Source organism: Centropristis striata, chromosome 16 (genome assembly GCF_030273125.1).
Source record: "Centropristis striata isolate RG_2023a ecotype Rhode Island chromosome 16, C.striata_1.0, whole genome shotgun sequence".
NCBI classification, from domain to species: Eukaryota; Metazoa; Chordata; class Actinopteri; order Perciformes; family Serranidae; genus Centropristis; species Centropristis striata.
In genome coordinates this window covers 22,367,192-22,392,535 of record NC_081532.1, presented here as the reverse complement: position 1 = coordinate 22,392,535, position 25,344 = coordinate 22,367,192, and the positions used below count along the sequence as shown (strand labels likewise).

At 40.6% G+C, this 25,344-nt stretch overlaps 1 protein-coding gene across 1 annotated transcript in view; it reads left to right on the top strand.

The window, feature by feature from the left end:
• Positions 1 to 25,344, top strand: part of LOC131987714 (ryanodine receptor 3-like) — a 146,594-nt gene that overhangs the window by 18,491 nt on the left and 102,759 nt on the right. Inside the window, exons 2-4 of the mRNA XM_059352563.1 lie at positions 17,044 to 17,163; positions 23,608 to 23,712; positions 24,338 to 24,358. Coding sequence (XP_059208546.1) covers positions 17,044 to 17,163; positions 23,608 to 23,712; positions 24,338 to 24,358 — 246 coding nt within the window. The remainder of the gene's footprint in view (positions 1 to 17,043; positions 17,164 to 23,607; positions 23,713 to 24,337; positions 24,359 to 25,344) is intronic.

The following is a 25,344-nucleotide window of genomic DNA, read 5'->3' as shown; positions in this document are numbered from 1 at the left end:
TCGGAAGCAAGACTAAAATATCCTTTTTGGTGGTGATAAAGGAGTGTAAAGCCAAATCTTGTTGTTCTATTAAAATAACTTTCGCTCTAAACTATCTAGAACACTGTCTACAGCTAGATCAAAAGAGAGCTTCGAGTCTGCTGCAGCCATGTTGGATCTGCGTCATCGTGTTGCCATCCCTCCCCGTTCTGTGATTGGATACCAAAAGCAGGGCTAAGAATCGGCCATGGACACCATGCTGCCTTGCAGTTTGAAAACAAAATCGAGTGTGCAAGGCAGCATGGGTATACCCAGGCTAACTCCGTCCTAAAATCTTTGGATAGTTGTGTTGCCTTAGAAATTGGTGGAGACATTTGGAGACCTGTCTTATTTATATTTACTATATGGATTATATAAAAATAAACTTGACTGACTTGACCTGATATTTGCTGATTCTAAGTTTAGATCTACAGGTAGAGCACAGTGTGTGTTTAATGATTCTCCGAGCTACTTTCTGTATCCATGCCAGTGTGGTCCACGATACAGCTGCATGCATATTGTGCCAAGGGCCGGCCGCTGACACTGTTCAATAACAAGCTGTAAAGCTGTCATCCTCAGCACCCTTAGCAAAGCCTTTAAAGGAGGCTGAAATTTCAGCAGATGTCGAGATGAATTTATAGTGTATAGTGAATTTTAATGATGCGTATGTGTTTGTGTGCGAGCTCCTTGTGCTCTCTTTTACTCTGTTTGCCTTTTCTTTCCTCCTCTCTATCTCTCTGTCTGTGCTCTGGGGGCAGCCTGTTCAGCAGTGCGCCTCAAGATGAACATTAGCGCTCCCATTTACACAGCAGCACTGAGTCATGAGAACAAAGCTTCGCTCCTCTAGTCCAACTTTTTTTTTCCCCCTCTCTCTCGCTCTTTCCATCTCTGCTGGTGTCACAGCACTGTGTGAGAGCTACAAGTCTATGAATCACTTCAACAGTAAGCCAGCAGAAAGCATGTGTAATCTCCAGCAGAATATTCTGGAACATTCATTTCCTGTGTTACAGTGCTTCCTCTGATACTGGACTATCACTGTCAACCTAAGATGTGAATTTACAGCGAAATCTCAACAATATTCTACTGTATTGATGTCATACAGTGTCATACTGTATATTGCAATGCACTCTGGGAGAAAAAATATGTGATTACAGCACTTTCTAGAGGATGCCTTCCCTTTTAAGTTCAACTTCAAAATCAAATCAATCAAATAGTCTTTATTGTCATTATATAGTTCACTATACAACGAAATTGAAAGTGCCACTGCATAAGGTGCATAGTTATGACAATCATAACAGAAAACAATATGAGTAAAAACATTTAAAAAAATACTGCATACACATATAACGCAATCATCATAATAATACACCGATACAGAGAGCCAAAAGCCGCTGCGTCCATGTGCGCCGCCATCATTGCCACTCATCCTTCCAACTTTTGTACATATTCAGTAATTTCCTGACAAAACAGTATAGTGTTGTAAATGTACAAGAATACACTCATACACTGCAATGTTATTTCTCTTACTACACTATTTCCAAAATACAGTAAGAAACAAAAAAAAAATACAGCACTTTGCAGGCCAAGCTGCAGCCAGTTTATTAATGTAAATTCACACTAAAAAGTTTTACAGTACAGGTTTAGGAAATGTGTCGTGTCAGATGTGTGTTGAATATATTTCACACTTGCCTTCACTCTTAACGGTTCATATATCAGCAAGCTAATGTTGGTTTTGGCAGACGGATCATTTAGCAACAATGTGATGCATAAGTAAACACAGTGTACATTATAATTGGTTAATGTCAGTACCACATAGAAGTACAGTCTAGCAGTGATTTATCAATCAATCAATCAAATTTTATTCAAGACTCAGGGTCCATAGGAGACAGATATTAAAAAAAAAAAAAAAAAAACAATACAAATAAATAAATAACACAGCAGACAAACATATGACAGAACCCAAAAAATACAAAAAAATGATTTTCAGACCGACCAAAATAAACTGTTACGCCAGTGTCTCCAATATACTGAGGAGAGGCGGGTGGAGCTAACCTGAGGATTAGTAATAGCAACGATCACACTATTTTCGGACAGTACAAGGCGACTCATAAATTTATACATCAGATTACGTAAAAGTGCTTCACAAGTAGGCACACCCAGGCTAACAAATAGCTGGCTTGCACTGTGCCATCTTGGCTTATTTAACAGTAATCGCAAAGCATCATTATAAGCCACCTTCAGTTTGTGCATGCTCTTCACCTTGTAGTTGCACCACAAATGTGCAGTATACATGGGTGTGCAAAATGCTTTGAACAGTGTAACTTTGACTTTGTAAGAGCAGTGATGGAATTTACGAATCAAAGTATTAGCCTGTGCATATAACTTGCGTCGTTGTCTAAAAATATCGTGATCATCAGTGAGATCCTCTGTAACAACATGACCAAGATATTTAATCTCACTGCTCACGTTCAATGTGTTGTCACACAGTGTAAACTTGGGAAAAACTGACTTCCTGTCATCCTTGCTACGCACAATCATGATGGCACTCTTCTTGGCATTATACTGAATATCAAAATCAACACCATACTGGGAGCAAATCATTAATAGCTCTTGCAGGCCAGCACTGTAAGGAGACAGGATGACTAAGTCATCTGCATACATGAGGTGATTGACAAGAGTGTCACCGAGTACACAACCAGTCTTACATTGGTTCAATTGTCTGCTCAGATCATCCATATAAACATTAAATAAAAATGGGGATAAAATTCCACCTTGTTTCACTCCATTACTGGCGTGAAAATTAGCAGAAATACTGTTTCCCCACTTTACCTTCATTGTCTGTTCAGTGTACCAAAATAATAAAATCCTGAGAATGTACCTAGGCACACCCCTTTGGCTTAATTTATTAAATAATTTGTAGTGATTTATACGGTCGAAGGCTTTAGAGGCATCAATAAAACACAAAAACACAGTGGACCCTCTACTTCTATAGCTTGACACCATTTCCTTTAAAGCAAATATACACATATCTGTGCCATGCTTTTGCTTAAAGCCAAACTGGTTATCAGCAGACTGTATATACGTTTCCAGTCTGTTTAAGAGGATCCTCTCTAGTAGCTTAGACATCGTACTCGCCAGTGCTATGGGTCTATAGTTATCCTTGCTGCTAATTTTTCCTGCTTTATCTTTAATAACAGGTACTAAAAGGATAGACAGCATGGACGCAGGCAATATTCCGTGGGAAAAACACCCAGTAAGGCATACTGACAGAAGAGGAGCAATCCTAGGGCTGGCATATTTTAAATGTTCAGCTGTAATGTGATCCAGACCACATGTTTTGTTGTTCTCCAGACCCATGACTGTACTGTGAATCTCCGCAGGAGTGATGAAATTATCCTCCGAGAATTCAACTCCATCTACTTGAAAAGTGTCACTTTTTATACAGTTAAATAGATCATGGTAATATTGCCACCAAAGTTCAGCAATGTCGTTCGAGCCACACACTCCGTAAATTAAAGACGGTAATGGGGCTTTACTGTTGTTCATTACTTTGATCTCCTGCCAGAAGTCAGTACTACTGTATTTATACAGCTTCCTAGCGAGTGCATCAGCCCTCATTGTGTCTTCGTTCTTTTTAATAAAACGGACAGCATATTTAAATTTCGCATTGGAAGCCATTTTCTGTGCAAAAAGTGGCCCATGTTTCGGCCTTCCAGCTTGTGACCACATTTTAAAGGCGTCTCTAGCAGCCATGTGAAGCTCTGACACATGCTCGTTCCAGCCCGGTTTAAGATTATGCACCTTATTTTTGTTGGAGTAAAAACACTTACTAGATTCATTTAGCGCTTCAATAATAAAATCATACATGCCGCATAGAGCTGACCTGTGCTGCTCATTTCTACAGTTAGGATCCCTGCACAGCAGGGTGTCCATTGGTAATTTGATAATCTGAAGTAATTCATCAGTACGTGATGAATATTGCTGTACATTTTCTTCAGTGAGCTTTGACCAGTCCAGTTTGGCAGTGAATGAATTGGAAACATTGTCAGATTGTGCTGGAATATTCTCTAGATTTAAAACCAGTTGAAATGGAATATGGTCAGAAGTGGCCATTTCATAACGTATTCTTATGTTGCTCACAGACCCATGTGCGTCTGCAGTGCATATACAGTGGTCCAGCCATGATGTGGTATGCCATGCTTCACTGATATAAGTATAGCTGTTCTCAGGTAGCAGGCATTTGGTGGATAACACAAAATTATTGTCGTCACAAAAAGTAGTAAGACATTTGGCAAACAGTGATCTTTCATCAGAAATATCTGCATTAAAATCACCCACTACAAATACACTTGTTGTGGCATTGTCCCTAATGAAGGCATTAATAAAAGATAATCTATTGCAGTAGACTTCTTCATTCTGATAAGATTCATAGGGAGTATAAATATTCAGTATGATAAAGGACCTGTTGTCACACTTGATCTTTATGCCAATTGCCCAGTCAACATCTAGACGTACCACTGAAATACAATTATCATATTTATTGTTCCATAAGATAGCGACACCTCCTGGTATTCTACCACGATGTAATTTATCGCAGTAGTCAGTCGTGGATTCACCAGCACCCAAGAAGTTGGTATGAATTGAGTTCAGATGCATCAACTCCTGCTTGGGTAACCAAGTCTCTTGTAGGCACAAAATGTCACATTCTTCCAATAGTTTGTCAACAACAAATCTCCGCGCCTTGTCCCCAGCACTGTGCCCTACACGCAGGCCACGCGAGTTGTACGACACGACACGGATCATGTTGATGTTCATGAAGCGACGGCATTACCCTCGGCATGAGGATGTTTGGGCTGCCTGGGCTCATAGTATCGCCGAACATATATCCCGGCCGGCCACAGTTCGGGTAGGTACATTTCGGTCACTTCATTACATTCAGCAGTTATTTGGAATGAGCTGAATCTATTGTGCGCGCTCTGAATCTTGCGACATGTGACCTCTCGGCAAAGTTTGTCACGTAAATATTCGGTTAGTGTGTTTTCTTCCATGTCCGGGGAAAAGCGTGTGGCAAAAACACTCACCCTCTTCGTGTTGATAACTTGAATGGAGCTCGTGCTGCCAGTTCCAACTATGCCGGTATTCTTTCTCGGGCGTTTGTTTGACACTTGCTGGGGCTGTTGCTGTGCGCTCGGCTCACGCACAGGAGCCGGCCGGCGGCGCCCATTCCTCACGACGTCAATCCACAGCGGAGCAGTGCGGGGTTTTGATGGTGAAGACGGGCCATCGCATACGCTGGAAACCACCGGTGTCGCTACCTTGGCGTCGTTCGTCTCCATGCGCTGCAATTCGCCGCGCACGCCATCCGCCAGAGGCTCACCCTGGCTCCCGCTGCCATCCACAGCGCGAGCACCCTCGTCGGTAGATCCATAGGGGTGCTCCAAAGCGGACACCCGGTCGTGAATAGACGTGGTGATTGCTTGTAAGCTCTCACAGGTGACATTTTGGGTTTCTAGCGTTTTCCTCACACAAGTGATGTCGTTGCTTAGCTGGTCCAAACGCCCCAATAGCACAGAGACATCAATGTTATCAAACGTAATCGGTGGCAAGTTGTCCAAGTGGTGCGAGACAAATCTAGGGATGTTTTCACCACATTCATTCAACACCTTCAAACACGTTTTGATGTTATTTACGTCCTTCTGTGCCCCTTTGTGGGCAACATTGCGCTGAGTCTTTTGAGGGCAGACGTCAAAGAGAATGTTTTTCGACGCCTCAATCCACTCGGAGCTGAAGTTACCCGTGGCCAGTAGGACGATATCATCGTGATTTAAACGTCTCATTTTTATCACAAGGAAGTTAAGAAGTTCGTCCACCACGATGATCTTATTATCCGTGGTTCGGTAGATTTCCGGGTTTGTGCGTAATGGGATGCCAGCAGCCCCACGACGCGCTGCAGCCGCCATCACTGCCTTCGATTCCCAGACCTGACCTCCCCTTATGTAAGACTACAGGATCATTATACTGCAAGGAAGGAGTGAAGTCCTCATGCAGACAGTTTGAATCTGGTTACTGGAGCTGAACAACAACCCCAAGCCGTTTCAGTGTGTTTTTGCTCTTTTTACATATTAGTTTAAAAAATATGAAAACCAATAACTCAGCTTTTGACTATAACTGTTTTAATGTTTTCAATGATTTTCAATGTTTTTCTGTCTGTTGTAGTTTGCTCTCGACATCAGTGAAAATAGAGGGCTTGCCCTCAATGATTCCTTGAGATATGAATAAAGGATACATGAAAATAGTGACTGTGGCCTTGTATTTCATGGCATTACAGTTATAATAACAAATCAAAACAAAAAAGTTAAATTTTTCTGATTTTTTAAAATTTAAATTTAAATAAAATGGGATTTATATAAACCACAGTTTTTTAAAGTGCCCAAAAGTTTTATGGATATCTGGGGAAAAAAAACCTTGGGACCTCTCCTCTCCTGTCCTCTCCTCTCTGCTCTGTGTAAACAGATTTTCAGTGAATATTTGTCACATGAACGTTCATCTCAGCAGAATCAATCATGGCTCAGTGATGTAGTTTTTAACAGGATGTTGTTCCAAAGGGTCTATTTTTGGCCACATTTTAAATGAGACATGTAGAATAAAGTGATTTTGACAGAAGTATCAGAATTGTAAGCTTCGTTTTGGTGACTTTTTCTAATGAAAACTTTTCTAACCTATGATCTGTTAAAGGGCTGTTCGAAAGCTAAAATCTTGACAATAATGCCTGTTTTTACAGTTTCTTGCTATGATAAATGGTGTATTTGTGGCGACCTGTTGAAGAAAACATGTTTCAATCTCACTCGTGGGGTTCGGAGGGTTAATGCACCTTTATTTGATTGAAGTGACAAATAGGCCTACAGTTTGACCAGGTGCTAAATCCTTTCGGATTCTGACGATTCAGAAGTAGGTGTTGAAACAAAGGAATAAAAATGTACTGCACATAACATTATACCATATTTAACATGTAGAATCCATGGCCAGGAGGTATTAGCATATGGTAAGGCCAGTGATTCCGCTGTGTTTTATTAGTGCGTCATTACTGACTGCAGTCCTCTCCTCTCCTCTTATCTCCTGTTACTGCTGTGTGTAGCCTTCTAATAGGCCTGGGAAACACCTGGTCTTTTTCTCTACCTACTCTGTGTGAGTGTGTGTGTGAGAGGAGAAAGACATCGCTGGAGTAAAAGCTTGTAGGGGGGTGCAACCACTGCCCAGCTGTATTTTGTTCTGCAGTGCCCGACCAGCTGTATCAATCTGTCCAGAACAAAGTCTCGGTGTGTGAGCCAGCCTCTGTACACTGTTGACTGGCAGCAGGCCCCTGGTGATGATGGAGACTTATTAGCTAGTACACTGTAGGACGGTGTCACACGGGGACAAAGGCAAGTGGAGGCAAGTGCTGTGGACTGCTGTGTGTGTGGTGCATTGGCTGTGCTTGCAGGATCTTTTCCACTGTACCTGCTGCTTTTTTCCCTCCCCCACCTCTCTCCTCTCCCACCTTACCCTCCAACTTCCTCCCAGAGGGCCGCTCGGTGCCACCCTCGGATCAGTTTGCCGTTGAGTCTTTGGCACAAGATCAAACTGAAGAAGACAGAACAAATCTGACCTCAAAGAGCGAGGCAGGGAGCACAGAGCTGCTGCAGCTGCAGGAGTGGAGTCTGGATTTTATCACTGCACGCCTTTACTTTGATGGGGCGTACTTAGCAATGGCAATCGCTTCTTAACGGGAGGTGTAATTGCCTTTTCTTTATGAACTCTACTTTATATTTATAAACCCTTTCACATCTTTGCATTTTTGCAAGACTTGGGTATGCACTAGGGTTGCACATCTCTCTGTGAGACGATTCAATTCAAATCTAGATACACAGGTTACGATACAATACAAAAACGATACACTTTTATTACAAACCGATTCAAATCGATACAGTGTAAGAACAATACGATTTGATTTGATTCTACTGTTAATATTTGTTGTAGATATTTTATAGTGTGTCTCTCACAAGTTTTATATTTAATTTATCTTCTGATTTGCCATGTAGTTAAAAATCTGTTTTATTGTGGGTCTGAACTAGCCTGGCTAACACCAGACTAATCTCAAATGAGATTAGGTCTTGCAACCAACAATGCATTTCTCCGTAAAGGAGGTGTGGTTTACGATCCTCCGGAGCCGTTTATTGGGCGCTTAGAATGTCTATCAAAAGCGTCTGTAGGTAGCTCTTAGCCAATCAGATCAGTTATACCAGATGACGTAGTAGAGCAACAGAAATGGATGTTTGTTGTGTGTGTGTCTGTGAGAGAGTGTTGCTTGCTGCTTTGCTTCTCCAGTTCTCGCTTTCTGCAAGATTATTTATTTTCACGCTTTATTCCCCCTCATGTCATTCAGCCACACACATCCACTGATTTTATGGGCAATAAACAAGCTGCTGCGGGTCTCTGGGGGCTCCGCTGTCCTGGGGGACAGCGGAGCCGCCGAGAGACCCTTCGCCTTTCAACTTTCGCTCTAAACTATTTAAAACACCATCTACAGCTAAAGAGAGTTTCGCGTCTGCAGCAGCCATGTTGGATCTGTAAGAAAACTACAAGCTTCCAAGTGCTGAGTAGTACGTGTCATCGTCTTGCCGTCCCTCCCCGCTCTGTGATTGGATCCCTAAAACAGGGCTAAGAAACAGTCCTGGTTGCCAGACTGGATGGAGGTTCGAAATTAAATTTGAGCACGCAAGGCAGTCTGGGTATACCCAGGCTAGGTCTGAACAACAAAAAGACCACAAACATCTCTCTACATTTGTAATAATGTAAAGAAAAATCGTTCTAGAAGCTTTTTTATCCTTTCATGATCTGTTCGCAAGTGCATGATCGCAAGTGAGGCAAGTGAACGGCGCAAGTGAGGGAAAATAAGAGACTTGTTAAAGACCGGAGAGACCCATGGAGTTGCGCGAAAACCATTTCGCGTGCAGCTTCAGCTCTCACGTTGTTTTAGAGACGCTGACGCAAACTGTAAATGTGTGAAGCCGCCAACCGATTCCAAGCCTCGCGATACCCGATCCATGACTCTACGACCGATTAACCTAGGAATTCATGGCTGATTTGTATCGATTGAGGAGGCTGCTATTGATGCATCGGTTTATTGTTCACAACCCTAGTATGCACACAGATGTTTGGTAATTAGGGTTGAAGCTTCTGTGAATTTGAAACTTTCCATGGGAATTAACCGGAATTTATGGGAATAAACGGAAATAACCAGGGAATTGACAAGGTTGGCCCTTAACAGGGAACTTAACAACCAGATTTCATGCAAGTACACTTGAATATCTGCTATTCCTCAATTACATGCACATAGCACACTCCTGACTTCACTGCAGGACTACTGAGGCCACGCCCCCTACATGCGCTTTGCATTCCTCCACCACATGTTCAATTGTACATTTACATGTTTAATGGGACTTTTTGGGGATTTTTGGAGGGGGGGGGGGGGTCATTTTACCTCATTTGTGAATGCGTGGGGTCTGGGGAGGGTGATTAATATTTAACTCAACATTCATGTTCTTGTTGTTCAATAAAATAATTAAAACCTGATTATGTTCTACTTACAAATAAATCTGTTGAAATGTCATGTTTTTTTTTATTTAAAATATTTCCAAAATTCCCATGGAAAGTTTCTGGCAATTTTCCACCCCTTTGTACTCCTAGACAGAACATGTTGCTGACATGGATGCATGGCATGGTGTCCAGGCACATTCTCAATCTGTTTAAACAGGAGACACATTAATGATGATGACACTACTTGTCATGCTTCTATCCTACGGGAGTTGTAACACTGTAACTCCCAAATCCTCATTATGCAGTGTTTATTTTCTCTGCAGCACTGATGCCTAAAACTTAAGGGAGAATATCTCACATGAAAGAAGACAAGCGACGGTAATGTCACAAGTGCTGGGTGTAACATAGAAAGTGCAAGCAGTGGTAATACAAGCCTTATGGGAAGCATTGGAGCAACACATGAAATACTGAAGCAATTCAGTTGGCGTTCACACCCAGACTCGTAGTCCTCAAAAAACAGGAAAAGTCTTGTTTTCCTGCAGAGATGTACTTTGCTCTTTCCCCCTTCTGCTCCAGCTTGTTTGTGTCTGTAAGATATTATGTGACTCCAGCTTTACAGTAGTTATTGTAGCGCCTCCAGGATGTTCTAGAGAATACATTGCCAAGGCACTGCAGCCCTGCGCAGTGCACGATAAAGTGGTAAGAGCCTCTCTACATGAGCTGATGGCATGCACTGCACTGCAACACCTGCTGAAATGCTGTAGACATCTCTTCAAAACCAAAGGCTCAGATACTCCAGACTGCTCCTGAGAGATTGCTTCTACTTATTCCAACACTTGAGAGGAAACCTTCAGCAGAATAAGTTGCACTCCACAAACCCAGGACTTCTCATCTTTGTTGTCTGGAGGGCTGGGATTAAATCTGCATATGGACATAAAAAACGGAAGAGAAGGAGAAAAAACAAGATGCTCTTTAAATGATTGCACACTCATAAGAGGCCTGATGCCAGGGTTATTTTTTCACGAGCCATAACAGCCCATTACGTGCCTCTAAACTCTGTAATCACTCCTTACTATCATCAATAATGATTATTTATTTAGAAGCAGTATCGTAGGTGAATAAGTCCATGCCAGCAGCACTACAAGGTCAAGGTCTGTAGGGCAGCGTGGCAGGTTTCACTCTCAAGTTCATCCCCAAGTCACTGGTTGATTGGCTCATTGCTGAGGAGACCTTTAGCATGTCTACCTGTCACTATGCAGAAATCTCCACCAATGTCATTATTCCCATGTGCAGCCGGGGAGTGTGATTGGCTGAACCCGAGTAAAAATAAGCTGTGCTGTCATCACATGCATGCTCATTGATATGCTTCGGCCCTACTCACACAAGTCTCAGAGGACTTTTACGCTATTGTTGTGCAGATATATACACACACATATTCACAGTGGAGATGACAAATGCATGGATTTACACAGAACAAAGGAATAAGAGTGAGAGAGTGCTGTGAGAGAGGGGGAGTATTATGATGAGGGAAATTCAATCTCAAGGTGCCCTTGGAGACTCAGCTCACTTCTCACATTGTTTAAGGACAACTGAGTGAATTATTATTTTCTTTAATCTGGAGAGAAATGAAGCCTTAACGTCACGTTGGGATGGATGTTGTTCCACTAGCTTATGCACTTTGCCAACTAGAGGATTTGTCAGTGTTGTTTCAAAGGTCTTGGTGCATGGATGTAATATTCTGGAGGGGTTATGACCATGTTTATCCATTCTCAAATTTTGGAAAATTGCCTAATTCAGCACCACATGTGTTGAACAAATGATATAAACACAAAAATTGTGAGTGAGTGCAGCAGTGATGACATATTTTTGTAGGCAAACCTAAAAGTTACCATAACATTGGTTCTCTTGACAAAAAGCCAATGGGATTTTGCACCAACATGGGCTGAAACGCTAACATGGGTGTCTCTATCTAAAACCATTAGATTTAAGCATATCATATGATTATTATTATTATTATTATTATTATTATTATTATTATTTAGCACTCTATGTCGACCAGAAAGGACAAGTTAATACTGCATAGCTTTCTGAATTATCCACATTTTACTATAACGCAAGTTACATAGTGTCAAATGCTTTAGCTGAACTGACAGAAATGTAGTTAGCCTTAAACGGACTTTTGGATATATGACTAAATTGCTTTTGTAATTTTGTGACAGGTATTTTTTTGTGACGTTTTTGATTGATTGTTTTAAGTTTATTTCAAACATGTAAAAGTTAACGTTAAATATTCTGAGTGTCAGGATCTCACATTTTTTCCCCATTTGTTATAACTGCTGATGTCTCATGTCTGTATACATCTGCATCCACTTTTGTCCTTTTAAAAGTTTGGTTCGCACTCTGTCTCTATAGACTAATAATACACACTGGAGTCCAGTCAATGCTGACATGCTTCTAAACAACTAATGCTGTGACAACGCAGTGGTTGATGAATAGTTGTGTTTGGGCACTAAAACCACTTGGTTAGGGTGGAGAAAGACCACGTCTTCAAACTTTTGGGCCATTGGACCAAGGCAACATCTTTGCATTGGATTTTGAATTATTGCAGAAAAAAAAAGTTTATGTGACTTATGCATTTTGTTCAGCATGATAATCCTCATAAATGAGCACCACTTTTATAGTTTTTCAATCGCAAATGTTATACATGCTGAACACTATCACGTTAACATTTTTATTTTAATGTTATAACACCATCTTAAAGCACTGCTGTGCCTAAACACCAGCTCAGAGAGCGGCTGCTGTGGCTGAACTCTTTGTCTTGTTTCCGTCTAGACAACAAAATGAACCAAATAACATAAAGCTATTAGGTTACTACAAAGGTCAAGGTGATTTGAATTAGGTTTCTTAAGTTCCTTTGGTCCACTCTGCACTCTGATTTGTGACCTTTTTGTTTGTTGCTGTAGAGATATTTGCATAAAGTGAGCCAGAAGCAGCAGAATCCCCTAAAGTCAGATTTCTTTTTCTCTCAGATTTTGTAAACTGACCCATCTCCAAATTGAGGGGAACATATTCTTTATCTCCAGACTGACTGACAACAGTGAGAGCCTCACTTTATTAATGATTGATGGCGTTGAGTGCCCCTCTCCTCCTCCTCTGTAGCAGCCAGGTGAAATACGGGATGAGTGAGTAAGAATGGTTGGTGATGGAGGGAGGAAGAGACGGAGAGAGAGACATGTCAGACACGTAATTTTACTTCAGTGAAGGGGTGAGATGGAGGGGGGAAAGGGGCCAGCTGTGGACTAGACGGATCCAGAGACATAAGAGTTAGCCTCACTGATTAAAGAGTGTGTGTGTGTGTGTGTGTATGTATGTGTGTGTGTGTGTGTGTGTGTGTGTGTGTGTGTGTGTGTGTGTGTGTGTGTGTCTTGGCACTCAGGCAGGGATGCGACGCATTGATCAATGCTGTCCTTATATTGCCCAAATTAACCCTGTCCTGGCTCCCTCAAAAGGGAGACTGATTGCATGTTCCAACCCAGCCAAGTGTTGATTTACCGTAGAGGGCTATTCATTTCAATGTGCATCTGAGTTGAATAACATTTTCATATTGATCCAAGACTGTTAGCCTTATCCAAAGTCTTTCCCAATAACAGTCCCATGAATGGCACAATCAATTCCAGCAGTCAGTATTGTCTCAGCTATATCTGCTCCCTACCTAATGTCTCCCATACTGTATATTATCATAATGACCTAATGGCGATAAGGACATTGCAGGCTGTTCTTTGGTGATTATATTCACAAAGATATGATGAACCCTTGGGCTGGGCGATATGGACCAAAAGTCATATCCCGATATATTTAGGCTGAATATCGATATAGGAAATATATCCCGATATTTTTATCGCAAAGTGAGAGCAAATGTTTAGTCAAAGTCAAAGCCAAATATGACATGTCACAAGTATTTTTATTGAAACCGTTTATTTAAGTGAACATAAATACTGTATAACAACAGGAGTACCTTTTAAAAAAATCAAAGCTCCATTAAGTGCAACTTTAAATAAAAAAAATATCTTAAATAAAAGCCTCAGCTTTCCTGGATAAAGGATCACAGTGCAAATTTGAGCTATATCGATATATGCAATATGGTCTAATTCCATATCACATTTAAAAATATATTGATATATCTTTTATATCGATATATCGCCCAGCCCTAATGAACCCTCTAAAAGCCAAGCCCTTTTTAGCGCATAATCATTGCTAGAAGTGGGAACAACTAAAAAATGTCTTTTATGCAGAATATGTATATGTAATATGTATATATGTGTAATGACATAAATTATTAAAAAGGCAAGTTCAATTTCTGTGATCAATGTTTTTCCAAAACTGAAATAAACACTTTAACAGGTGCCCACAAGTGTCATGGATAATGGAAAAAAATATTGGGTCTCCACATGATATACATATTGAACTGTTTGCATTTTTTACAACCTCTTCTCTCCTGTCCTCTCCTCTCTGCTCTGTGTAAACAGATTTTCATATATTTGAAATATTTGACATGTGACCGTTCGTCTCAGCAGAATCAATCATGGCTTCACACTGAGTCACTGAGGAGCAGACTTTAATGTTTTTAACAGGATCTGGTTATTCCAAACGCTTTATTTTTGCCAATGTAGAATAAAGGGATTTTGACAGAAATATTATAAATTCAAGCTTAGTTTTGGATACTTTTTCTAATGGAAACTTCCGTAACCTATGATACATTCAAGGACTGTCAGAAAGTTCAAATTCTGTCGATAATGCCTGTTTTTATGTATTTTTGGCGATTTTTCAAAGAAAACTTTACATGGTGGGGTTCAGAGGGTTAAAACAAGACAGCATCACATTGTCTTCTTGAGATGCTCTGGATGTAAATATAATAGCATTTTACTCATCACCAGTCATTAACATCATAAGACAAACTTTTCATACATTACAAATATCTGTCGTTTAATCTTGTAGGATACTCCAGCTCATGATAGTTTTCTTTTAGTCAGAATCTCTCCCTGACTACATCTGAGGCACATGTGAGCATCAGCTTGAAAAAAAAGAAAAAAAGAAGGATAATGCGTGCGTTTTGAGAGCCCTGAGGCTTGTCATATCGATTTTCATGCCGAGCTTCTAAACACACAAATGTTTAAAACAAAGCTGGACACGCAAATGCACTCGGAGACACAGAGATGCTAGTCATCTTTATTTCTCTCTCTCTTTCTTTCTCATGCATCATGCTACGCTATAATGGAGGGCATGCTTTACTGTTACTACTACTACTGCTGCACTCTGCTCTCAGCACTATCCCCCTTACATTAAATAATGCAGCTGGCCATTGTACAGAAGCTCCCCCTCCCCTCACTCCCCGTCCCATAGCAGCCCATATCAGCAAATTTCCGCTTGCTCTGCTATTGTGAAGAGTAACTATGTCCAATTCAGCGTTTACGGGGCCAACACTATAAACATAATCAAGCCATTTACACAACTGCAGCTTCAGATCAGTTTATTTTCAGCCGTTGTTCTCCCAAAAGAATACATATTGGGGGAATTTCTCTCTACTGTACCTGCATTTGCTGTTGTATATAATTACTACAATTAATACAAAACTAAGGCCGAAATAAATAAAACAAAAATACTCTGCTTGATTGCCAAGTCGCTCATCTGCATTAAAGATTTCTTTTTGTATGCATGCTTCTTGTTTATGCCCTTCTTTAACATAAAGTATAAAGCTTTTAATTATGTTGTTAATCATTGATAAAACAGTTAGTCCTTCATTATCTCTCTGCCAATGGCTGTTAATGCTAATATTGCTTTTAATGGCTTGTCCAATAGTCACTTACTGTACTGTGATTTTTTCATGCAAATATCAGCCTTTGGCAGCCAAAATTAATAGAAAATATTTTTTATATATATATTTATATAATATTTTTTATTTTTACTCTCTGAGGGTTGTATTTAGATTCCTGCGACTCTGGATTTACTTAATTTTGGAATTACGAATTGGACCAGCAAGACTTTTGATCCAGAAGTGCATCAAATATAGATATACATGCACACACACATAATTTCATACATGATTACTAATGCATCATCAAAGGCAGGCAATGCCCCTCTTTTACATACATAAATGAAATCATTTTTAAACATTTAACACTCCAATCAGTTGCCTCATTTGTGCCATATACACAGAGTAAACAGCCTAAAGGAGGCTGGGTTGACTCAAAGGGATCAACCACGTTTTGGTCTCTGTTTGATCATCACATTTAGAAAGGAAATTCCCCCAATTAGCCAGGCATGGCCAGAGAAAAAAAGGGTAACTTGACAGGAGGGGAAATTATTAAAGTTATTAGCATTAAGTTTTGGTGGTGCACTTGACTGTTTAGTTTTATAGTGTGAGTGCAGTACGGTATGCTACTTGCATGTTAGATATGGCTGTTTATTGATCCTCAAATGTCTTGTTCAAAGGAATTCAAGATTCAGTCAATTCAGTCAGACACATGCCAAAATTCAGTGTTAGACTACTCAAAAAGTAAAGTAGCTGATCATCATTGTAGCAATGTCAAAATTGCCAAGATTTCTAGATTTTAAAAAGTCAAATCATGTAGTTAATTTTTATCTGACAGTCTGTTTTTATTGACTGTTTATACTCACACCTATGAAAAGTAATGCATTATAATTTATATATATAACACACGTAATCGTGAGCCATGGTGCACAGGACTGGAGCAAAGGAGGAAGTCAGATGATGTGGTATAAAGAGTGACAAAGTCCACACAGGGAGGAGGTCTGTAGGGCTGTGTATTGGCAAGAATGTGGCAATACACTTATCAAGATACAGGTGTTATTATTCAATATGTTGTAATATAATGTGATACTGTAAGCAGGCAAAGATCTAATTTCAGGCAAACTGTCATAAAGAACACGCATACATATAATCAGAGGAAAAAAAGTGAAATTTTTTAATGCAAAATCAGAATAGTGGGACAAGACCACTATGAAAAGGTCCTTGTTGTTATTTTTAGTTTAATTTATAAATTAAACTTGTAAGTAACTATGTCACTACACATTACATCAAGTAGTTACACATGGAAGTAGTTATTTTAACCCAAACCAGGATCTTTTTTCTAAACTTTTACCAAGGACAGGTTGAATTATACAAGTCATTGTTTGTGGTTGAACCATAGAGTGGTTCTAGTATCATGGTAACATTTAAAGAGTTGTGTTTTTGCTTCCAAGGTCTCCTATTGTTCCTCTCCCACTGTGGTAGGGAATGAACACTTTTAAGGCCTTAGTGGCACAAAGTCTGATCAATGAGCTATTGTATGTGTGTATGGTTTGAAGTGGTGCTCTCTCGGGACGTGACGCATACACTTGCTGCCTCTACATGCACAGACACAACGACTGAAGTATGTTTTATCTTGACAGGATGATGAAGTGGTGCTCCAGTGTGTGGCCTGCATCCAGAAGGAGAATCGCAAGTTCTGCCTGGCTGCCGAGGGGCTGGGCAATCGGCTGTGTTACCTGGAGCCCACATCTGAGGCAAAGGTAGGCACAGAGACTCCACTGTTACACCGTGTGATTCTCTCTGATCTGATAAACACCCAGTGGAACATAGAGATACATGTTATTATGTGTGGGATGTCTCTGCTGAGCTCCTTGATAAAAAATCATCTGCTCCAGTTGATGGAGTTGTTTCCCCTGAAGTTATATAATCAAGTATATGTTTACACACACATGCACATACAGAATATAATAAGCAAAGCAGTTTGCAAAAAAGAGAACCCAGATGAAAGCTGTATTCAACCGAATCCGTGTATCATTCGTTCTTTCCATTTTCAATTGTCAATCAAAAATCAAATATTGAAAAATTGGTTATTTTGTTATTTGTTTTTTATTATAACACAAAAAATATTATCATATTTCATATTTCAATATTAGGCTTAATCAAAAAAAAAAACGATCAAAAATACGAAATGGAAAAACGGGCACCAGAACTGAATTTGAATATCACGCACTTAATCTTCTTTCCATATTTATCTAGTATTTGGCCTGGTTGTGTAACACTTTATTCTGAAAACTGAAAACCGACCGTTGACACAACAAGTACATTTTCGGCACAACGCAATTTGATTATTTCTCGTAGTGTGTTCATGTAAAGTTAATACTTCATCTCCTCTCTGCAGGTAAGAGTTTTATACTGGAAAAAAGTGGGAAAAGAATCACAGTAAAGTGTTTATCCTTCATGTCAGCTCGCTTGGTGCAGTTTCAATGAATATACCATAAATATCACAATACGGGCGCACTACATTATATAGGGACGGCTGGTTTGACTACGGTGATGGCTCACTTGACCTCACTCAAGCTTCCGGGTCACGTAAACCCGACCAATTAAATATTAAAATCAAATTAATTCCTGGTGCCCGTTTTTCCATTTCATATTTTTGATCTGAGCCTAATATTGAAATATGAAAAAACAAGCATTTTTTCCATTTTTTTGTGTTGTAATAAAAACAAATAACAAAATAACCAGTCAATTTTTTATTATTTTTGATTGCCAATTGAAAATGGAAAGAACGAATGATACACAGATTAACCAGGGTGAGAGCACCAAACATCCATTTAATTCATCCTTGTTTAGGTCCAGCAAAGATTCAGTGAAGCCAAACAGGAGACGTACAGAAAAACTCAGCATGCCATCAAAGCTGCAAAAACAGCTCACACACCGCAGTCTTCGTGATGAGCTTTTCTTCCAAGGGGTTCGGGGACGTTGTGGCATCACCACGGGCCTGCCGTCAGATGATAATTCCCAGAAATTACGCCTCTGGATGTGTTTGATGGATTCTTTCATAAACAGTGCTGTCGTTGGCTCTAATTGCCTACAGCTTTATTGCAGCTGAGCGGTAGCTGTAGCCGCTGACGCATTTTCTGGTTTGTGCAAAGTTTTAATCACGACAGTTGAGCCGTTGATATTTAATTGTTTGCCTTTGATAGCAGCAGGTTGCCACCTCATTGTTTTGTGTAACAAATTAGATGAATTATGAATCACATCCTCAAGCTTTTTCTTCAGTATTTGGCGTATGACTATTCTCCAAAAGCACAGGTTTTTTGTTGGTGAATAAGGGAAAGAGGGGAAACATTTTCCGAGTTTGATTAAATCATCAACAAGAACACTAAAGACACTTAGGTAGGTTAACTTTATAGACTTACTTCGCATAAATAAAGAGACATAGTATAAAGAGTGACAAAGTCCACAGAGGTAGCAGGTCTGGAGGGCTCTGTATTTGTGATAATGTTACGATATGACATGTATACAGGGGTTTTTATATTATTATCATTAAATCAGCCATGAAGCACAGGAGTGAGCAAAGAAGGAAGTCGGGTGAGGTGGTATAAAGAGTTACAAAGTACACGCAAGGGAGGAAAGAACACACTATCCTTATGCATAATATGGTTAAAAAGTGTTTTTATTTTTATGAAATCAGAATGGTGGGACAAGATTGCTGTTGTTTTTTAGGTTACATTTCTAAAAACTTGTAAGTTAATATCCATAAGTAATTACGTCACTGCTTTCTTAACTCTACCAAGACAAGGTTGAACTATACAAGTCATTGTTTGTGGTTGTATTTATCATACCACATCATCTCTGACCAAGGCAATAGTTGCAAGTTCTTTCCTCTCTGTAGAGAAGTAAAGCAGTGGGGAACATTTCCCTTGGGGTGTTAATTCTGTAGTTTAGCAATGACACAGTGGATGGATTTGTCCTTGGCATCAGCTGATGGAGGGATGTAAACCGATACAACAAGATCTCCAACCTAAACGGCAGAATAGACAATAACGACACATATGAGCGATTGTCAAAATCATTTTAAAAATAGCACACATGTCATCAGTACATACACGTACGGTTTGTGGTTGTAAGAAAAAAGCTGCAGATTCAGTGAATTTAGACTACAAAACCACTGAGGTATGTTCAGGGCAAAAATCGTCCTGGTTAGGCATTGTAAAAGACAGTTTAAAGAGTAAATAAATGTACATAAATGCTGGAAGTGAAGTAGTTACGAGGGTGACGTCACTACCGTAAGTTATGTTAAAAAAAAGTAAGTTACATAAAATACGTAAGTTACGTCAAAAAACATTTACTTTTGTTTTCACATGGGACACAAACCATGTTCTCCTGGGTGAAAGTGCACTGTTTGTTCAATATTAGGTTGTTCAGAAGCACTGTAACCTCCCCCACCTTTTTATCCTCCTCTTCCTGAGGTCTCTATCTGCTTTATTGTCTGAAAGCCGACAATGGTTGAATTTGCTTCCTGAATATTGCCGTGTAGCTGCTGCATTCAAGAGACCGCGACATGGTTTCACAGTCTCGGTTTCAGAACCATCACCCCTCTATTCACTACATTAGCGGTCAAGCTTTTAGGGAGAATATCTGAATGATGATTGGCTGGTGGAGGGAATCAAAACATCCCAAGACACTCTCACCTTTCACCGAGGCCTGTTGCTCTGCTGCTCATTTGGCATTAATGTTTTCTCATAGCAAAGCCCGCTGACAGCAGGCCTAATGGGCTTTTTCCACATTGATTGTCTTTTAATCATAATCCATTAGTATTGTCTGAGATTCATTTCGCTCTAGCTACGACACCAGGCATACACGCAGTGTGTAAATGTGTGAGACACACACAGATGCTTTGCAGGGAATGATCCAAAGATCCATGTACTCCTGGCATTTAGTATCTTCTCTCCTTTCAACAACCCCCTCAAACCGCAGGGGGAGGTGAGGCTTTCACCATATATTGGATGGTAATTACACCTGACAGGTGTGATGGATGTTCTTCCTTTCTGGCACTTTGTCTTCATTGCTGGCGTTATTTTTTATGAAAAGGCATCACCCCACCTTTAGGATCAACGACGTAGAGGTGAAGAAATCCAAGATGGCTATTCAGAAGCGAGCCCGGACAACTGAATAGGACGCCTTTCCTGTTGGTGAACTAGTCTAGTAATGGGCCACAGAAACAGCACCACAGGATGGGGTTGATTTAGAGTGTGCACAGTTTAAATGGCAACATCAATCAGCCTGTGAGGAGCTGGTTGATTGTGATATATGACCAGCAGCTCTCGCCTGTCAGTGACTCAATATTATGACCACTGGAGGGTAGATGTGCACATACCATCATGGCAGTGATGCTGCGTCTCTGTTGTGGGTACAGTATGTGAATCAAGATATGCCAACTAACCAACTGTTATTTGCAAGTCATCTGTTTTGGCTTCTGTCTTTGCCACTTCAATTACCAGTTTTAGCAGCTCCTCCAATTAAGCTGAAATGGGAAAGGCGAAGTACGAGGTCACCCCCTCAGGGCAATCAGCTTTTACCCTTTTTGACCCTCTCTCCAGAGGCAGAAATTAAGATGGCCTCCATCCTTGCCCCGCATCTAGCTACACTCTTTCCCTCATTAAACTATTGGTCATAAACCAAACGTCAGGGCATGGCCAGCGTGCTGTAAAGCTGTCTGCCTGCTCTGCCTTCTAAGAGGGCATCCTGACAGGGCTGGACACTCATCATCCCCTCCAGCTCTTCTAGACCTTCATTTAACTGCCTTGCTCTCTCCAAGCAGTCCCCTCCCCACCAACTGTTACAGTCCTGCGCCTGGGGAGAGTAAAGGTCAGCTGTTAGTCACCCAGAGAGATGAGGGTGGGGCTGGATTGCTTCCCACCAGACCCTCTTATTATGATTTCTCTACAGTGACTCTAGGCTAGTCTGTGTGGAGGCATCCACAACCCAAACAGCATGCTGACAGTTTTTTATATTGCATACATATTGTAGGTGTTGTGTATGTAAAGTTAACATCTCCAAGATCTCGTTCTCTTTGGCGACATCTCTGGCCATATATTGTAATAGAGACAGAGCACACTTAAGCCCCGCCCCCACCAGAGGGTAAATAATCCATCTCTCTTCATTGACTTTGCATTGAAAGAAGGAGCCTCCTTGACAATTCAGTCTGCAAAATGTCTAAAAGCTGCTGTGTGCTTGGCTTACCAACAGGGTAAAGAATCTGACAAACAAAAAAACTGAACTTTAAAGAGGACAAAAGTTGATACAGATGTGAGATAACAGCAGTTACAAAGGCTAATTACATTTTCCACACATGCTGTTTGGTGCTGTGCACGTACCGTACAGTCAGTTTTTAGCGCCTGTCAGTGAGCTGAAAGCTGCTGTCGAGTCGTACAGCTGAGGGAAACTGCAGAGTCAGGTGATAATTCCCTGTAGGTTCGTCTGAGCGATACCTTTCACTTATATTAGTCATGTGATAGTCATAGCCGATTTAACGGACAGATGTGAGAGCGGTATCAAGTATCTTCTCATCAAGCTCCGGGCAATAAAACAATTAGATGTATTTCCCCAAATGTTAAACGATTCCTTTGAGCACATTTAGTGTTGAGTGTTCGTCTGTATGTCTGGATGATAATAGCATTAATGAGACTAGTTCATACCAGCTCTCTCAAAAAAACAAAACAAAACAAAACCCCGGATCATTCAAGTTGATGTCTAAATTAAGCGATTGTGAAGTGTGTGTTTGTAGTCGGCCAATGAGACAATCTGGAAGCACTATTGTTGGATTCTGGCATGTGTCGCCATTAATCTAGTCATCTCTGTCTCTGTCTGTGTTTTCACCGAAGCATTTCTGCAGTCCCCCCGGAGCATTTATACTTCAACATGACTTAGATTTTAATGATCAGATCGCTATTGCTGTGCACAGTAGAGGTCAATTCAGTCTGTAAATCTATTTCACCCTGAAACTGGGTTGTGTAAAGTTTGCAATTGAGGCCAGATTTACCTGAGTGGGTGAACCAGTTTGGGAGGAGTTGAGGTACTCAGTAAGGAGGCCAGGGCGCATGTTTAGGTTGATATAATTTATCTTGTAGCTATTTCCCATAATATCTCCATCCCTGCTTCCCTCATTCTGTCAGTGAGTCGCCCCTATCCTCTCCTGTCCTGGTTTGCATCTGTCCAGGACCTGGCTTATCTGAGTGGAGACTTACCTGAGAGCACTTAATCTGTTTTTAAAGCACCTTTGAATAATTATGGCACACTTGATTAAGACAAACTTGGTTCATGTGGGGAAAAAAATGCAGCAGTCAGCACATATTTTTATGAGTGGGCATCTTATCAGAATTTCCCTGTGGATTCAAGGATCACTTTTCATTTCTCTGGCTATATGTGGAAGTTTTGCTGAAGCGGCAAAAAGTTCTTGACATACTTAATCAAAATCAGTATTGATGGGATGCTGGACAGGTGGTAATCATTACAATAATGCAGCTTTAGTTAAGAAAGCAGCATGTTCAGCCAGTATAAGTAGGGCGTTTTCTGAGGCTGCTGCTTTTATAAAAGTAAAACTTTTTTCGTTAAAGACATCCTGTACAGTGCATACAGTACTGTAGATGATGCTTCCTTACTGAGGGAAAGTATATTTGAGTCCTTGTCCTTTGTGTCTTTATTCTTTGATGTTTAGGTTCCAGGAAAAAAGAATCCAAACAATGAGTGGTACATTTGAGTTGAGGACATATCTGACTACATACACACACAAAAGCAATTCACTGTATGACTTTGGAAAGTAAAACCCCCATATTTAAACCTTGAAAATACGATGCTACATTTCCGAAGAGTTGCTCCATAATTCCTGACAATGACATTGGAGTTCAGGACATCTCTGACTGCACCTTTAATGAAAATCAGGCACATGTAGCTGTAACTGTAACTGATTATTCTGTGAACACCTGACATCAGGAGAGAAGACTCTTTTTAAACTTCTCTGTAGCCTCGACTGTTAATTTAGCCTGAGAAGACAGTTGCATCTTTATAGTCTATAAAATCTGCTTCATGCACCTTGAAACTGTTCCTATGAACTCACTACTACAATGAGAACAGTGCAGTAAATAAATGTGGCTCTTAAAAACTGTGTAAATCTTTAACCCACCTGTCTGTTGTTGCAGTATGTTCCTCCAGACCTGTGCATCTGTACCTTTGTGCTGGAGCAGTCGCTGTCAGTACGGGCCCTGCAGGAGATGCTGGCTAAGAGCGGACAGAACAGTGAAGGGGTGAGTGATAGTGAACACACACACACACAGTTAGGAACCTCTCTGACAACCCATACTTCAACTCCTTATCAGCCATCCTGAGTCATGTACTGTATGTCCCACTCTGTTTCAAAGAGGCGATTGTAAAACGGTTTATTGTAATGAACGCAGTCAGCTAAGTTGAATACTCTTAACTTGTTCAGTTACTGTAAAGAGATTAATGGGCAAAATAGGCCCTTTTACAGTAGCCCGGGGACCCCGACTGTGGAGAGGACTGGACCCCTTTGAATATTAATGAGGATGAAGGGGATGCCCGGGCATTACTGCAGCTTTTCCTCAAGGGTTGAGTCCACTTTTGGTCCATTTGATTAACACAGAGGCTTGAAGGAAAACTGCATTTATCACATAAATATTTCCTTGATAAAATAAATAAGAATTCCACAAGCAAAAAGAGCAAATGACAGTCTTTTTTTTAATCAATACTATGTGGCTGAATTTGAAATCAACTCTCATTCATCACTGTAGTCTCTGCACCTGATGTTGTTCTAGTGTGTTTGCTTGTCTTTCTCATTGCTGTGACAGATGTATAATTCTCCCATCTTTATCTTCTATCTTCTGTGTATAATCTCCATCTTCCGCATGATAGACACGCGGCCTGGACCGATTGGTATGTTCACCACTCATGCCATTCCCCTCCCATCTCCCAAATGCATGACGCAGTAGATTAGTCATAATACATATAACACGTCACCACTGATCATTTGTTTGTCCCTAACATCAGAAATCATTAAAAATCTTGGTTTATGCTAACATCAGAGCCCATGCTTGGAAATAACTGATGATCGTATGGATTTTTTTGTGTACACTGGGTGAGAAGATTGTGTCTAAGCTCCCGCCGAGCTGACAGAGACAAATAGAGGTTCGTATAGACTTCCCTATAAGGTTCCCCGCAAACATCCGCTCTCACACAACTCACTTTCCACTGCTGGAGAAGTAGAGCGGCAGAGATGCTGGATTAGCGTCAGATTAACATTAGTCTTGCCCTCCAGGGCATTCAGATGGATGCACACTGCGGTATCATTTGTTTTATGCAAACCCCACCACATCGGATAAGCTCTAATTTGTCACAGTAGCTTCTTTCACTCACTCACTCTTAATATGAGATGCTATGAGAGGAAGCTGAGACTTCTGCAACAAGACAGAAAATGATCATGAGTGTTTCAGTTAAAAAAGCTCTCCACTGACTTTGACTCAGCTTTAGCCAATTCACACTCTAATGCCACATGGCTAATGATGGTAAGAATTTATATAAATCCCCAGTTGTTAAGGCTTATATTCATTGACTCGACTCCTGAGATAAATGGATGTTTCAGGACTCAAAGGAGCTTTGGGGCCACAGTGGACTGTCTGCACAGCAGAATGATGGAAGTCAAGACCATTGGTTCCACTGCCACTGCGGGGAGTTTAGGAGCAAGCTGGCAGGGAATTATGAGCCACAGCAGAGAAAAAAGGGTGCTCAAAATATTAAACGCTAAATTAAAGCTCAAATGGACATATTAAACTGCTAGTCCAGCCTCATCTCTCATGCATCAGCACCTTTTTAAGGCTTTAACATTAAACTTAAAGTCCATCTGAAATTAAATGAAGTCGCAT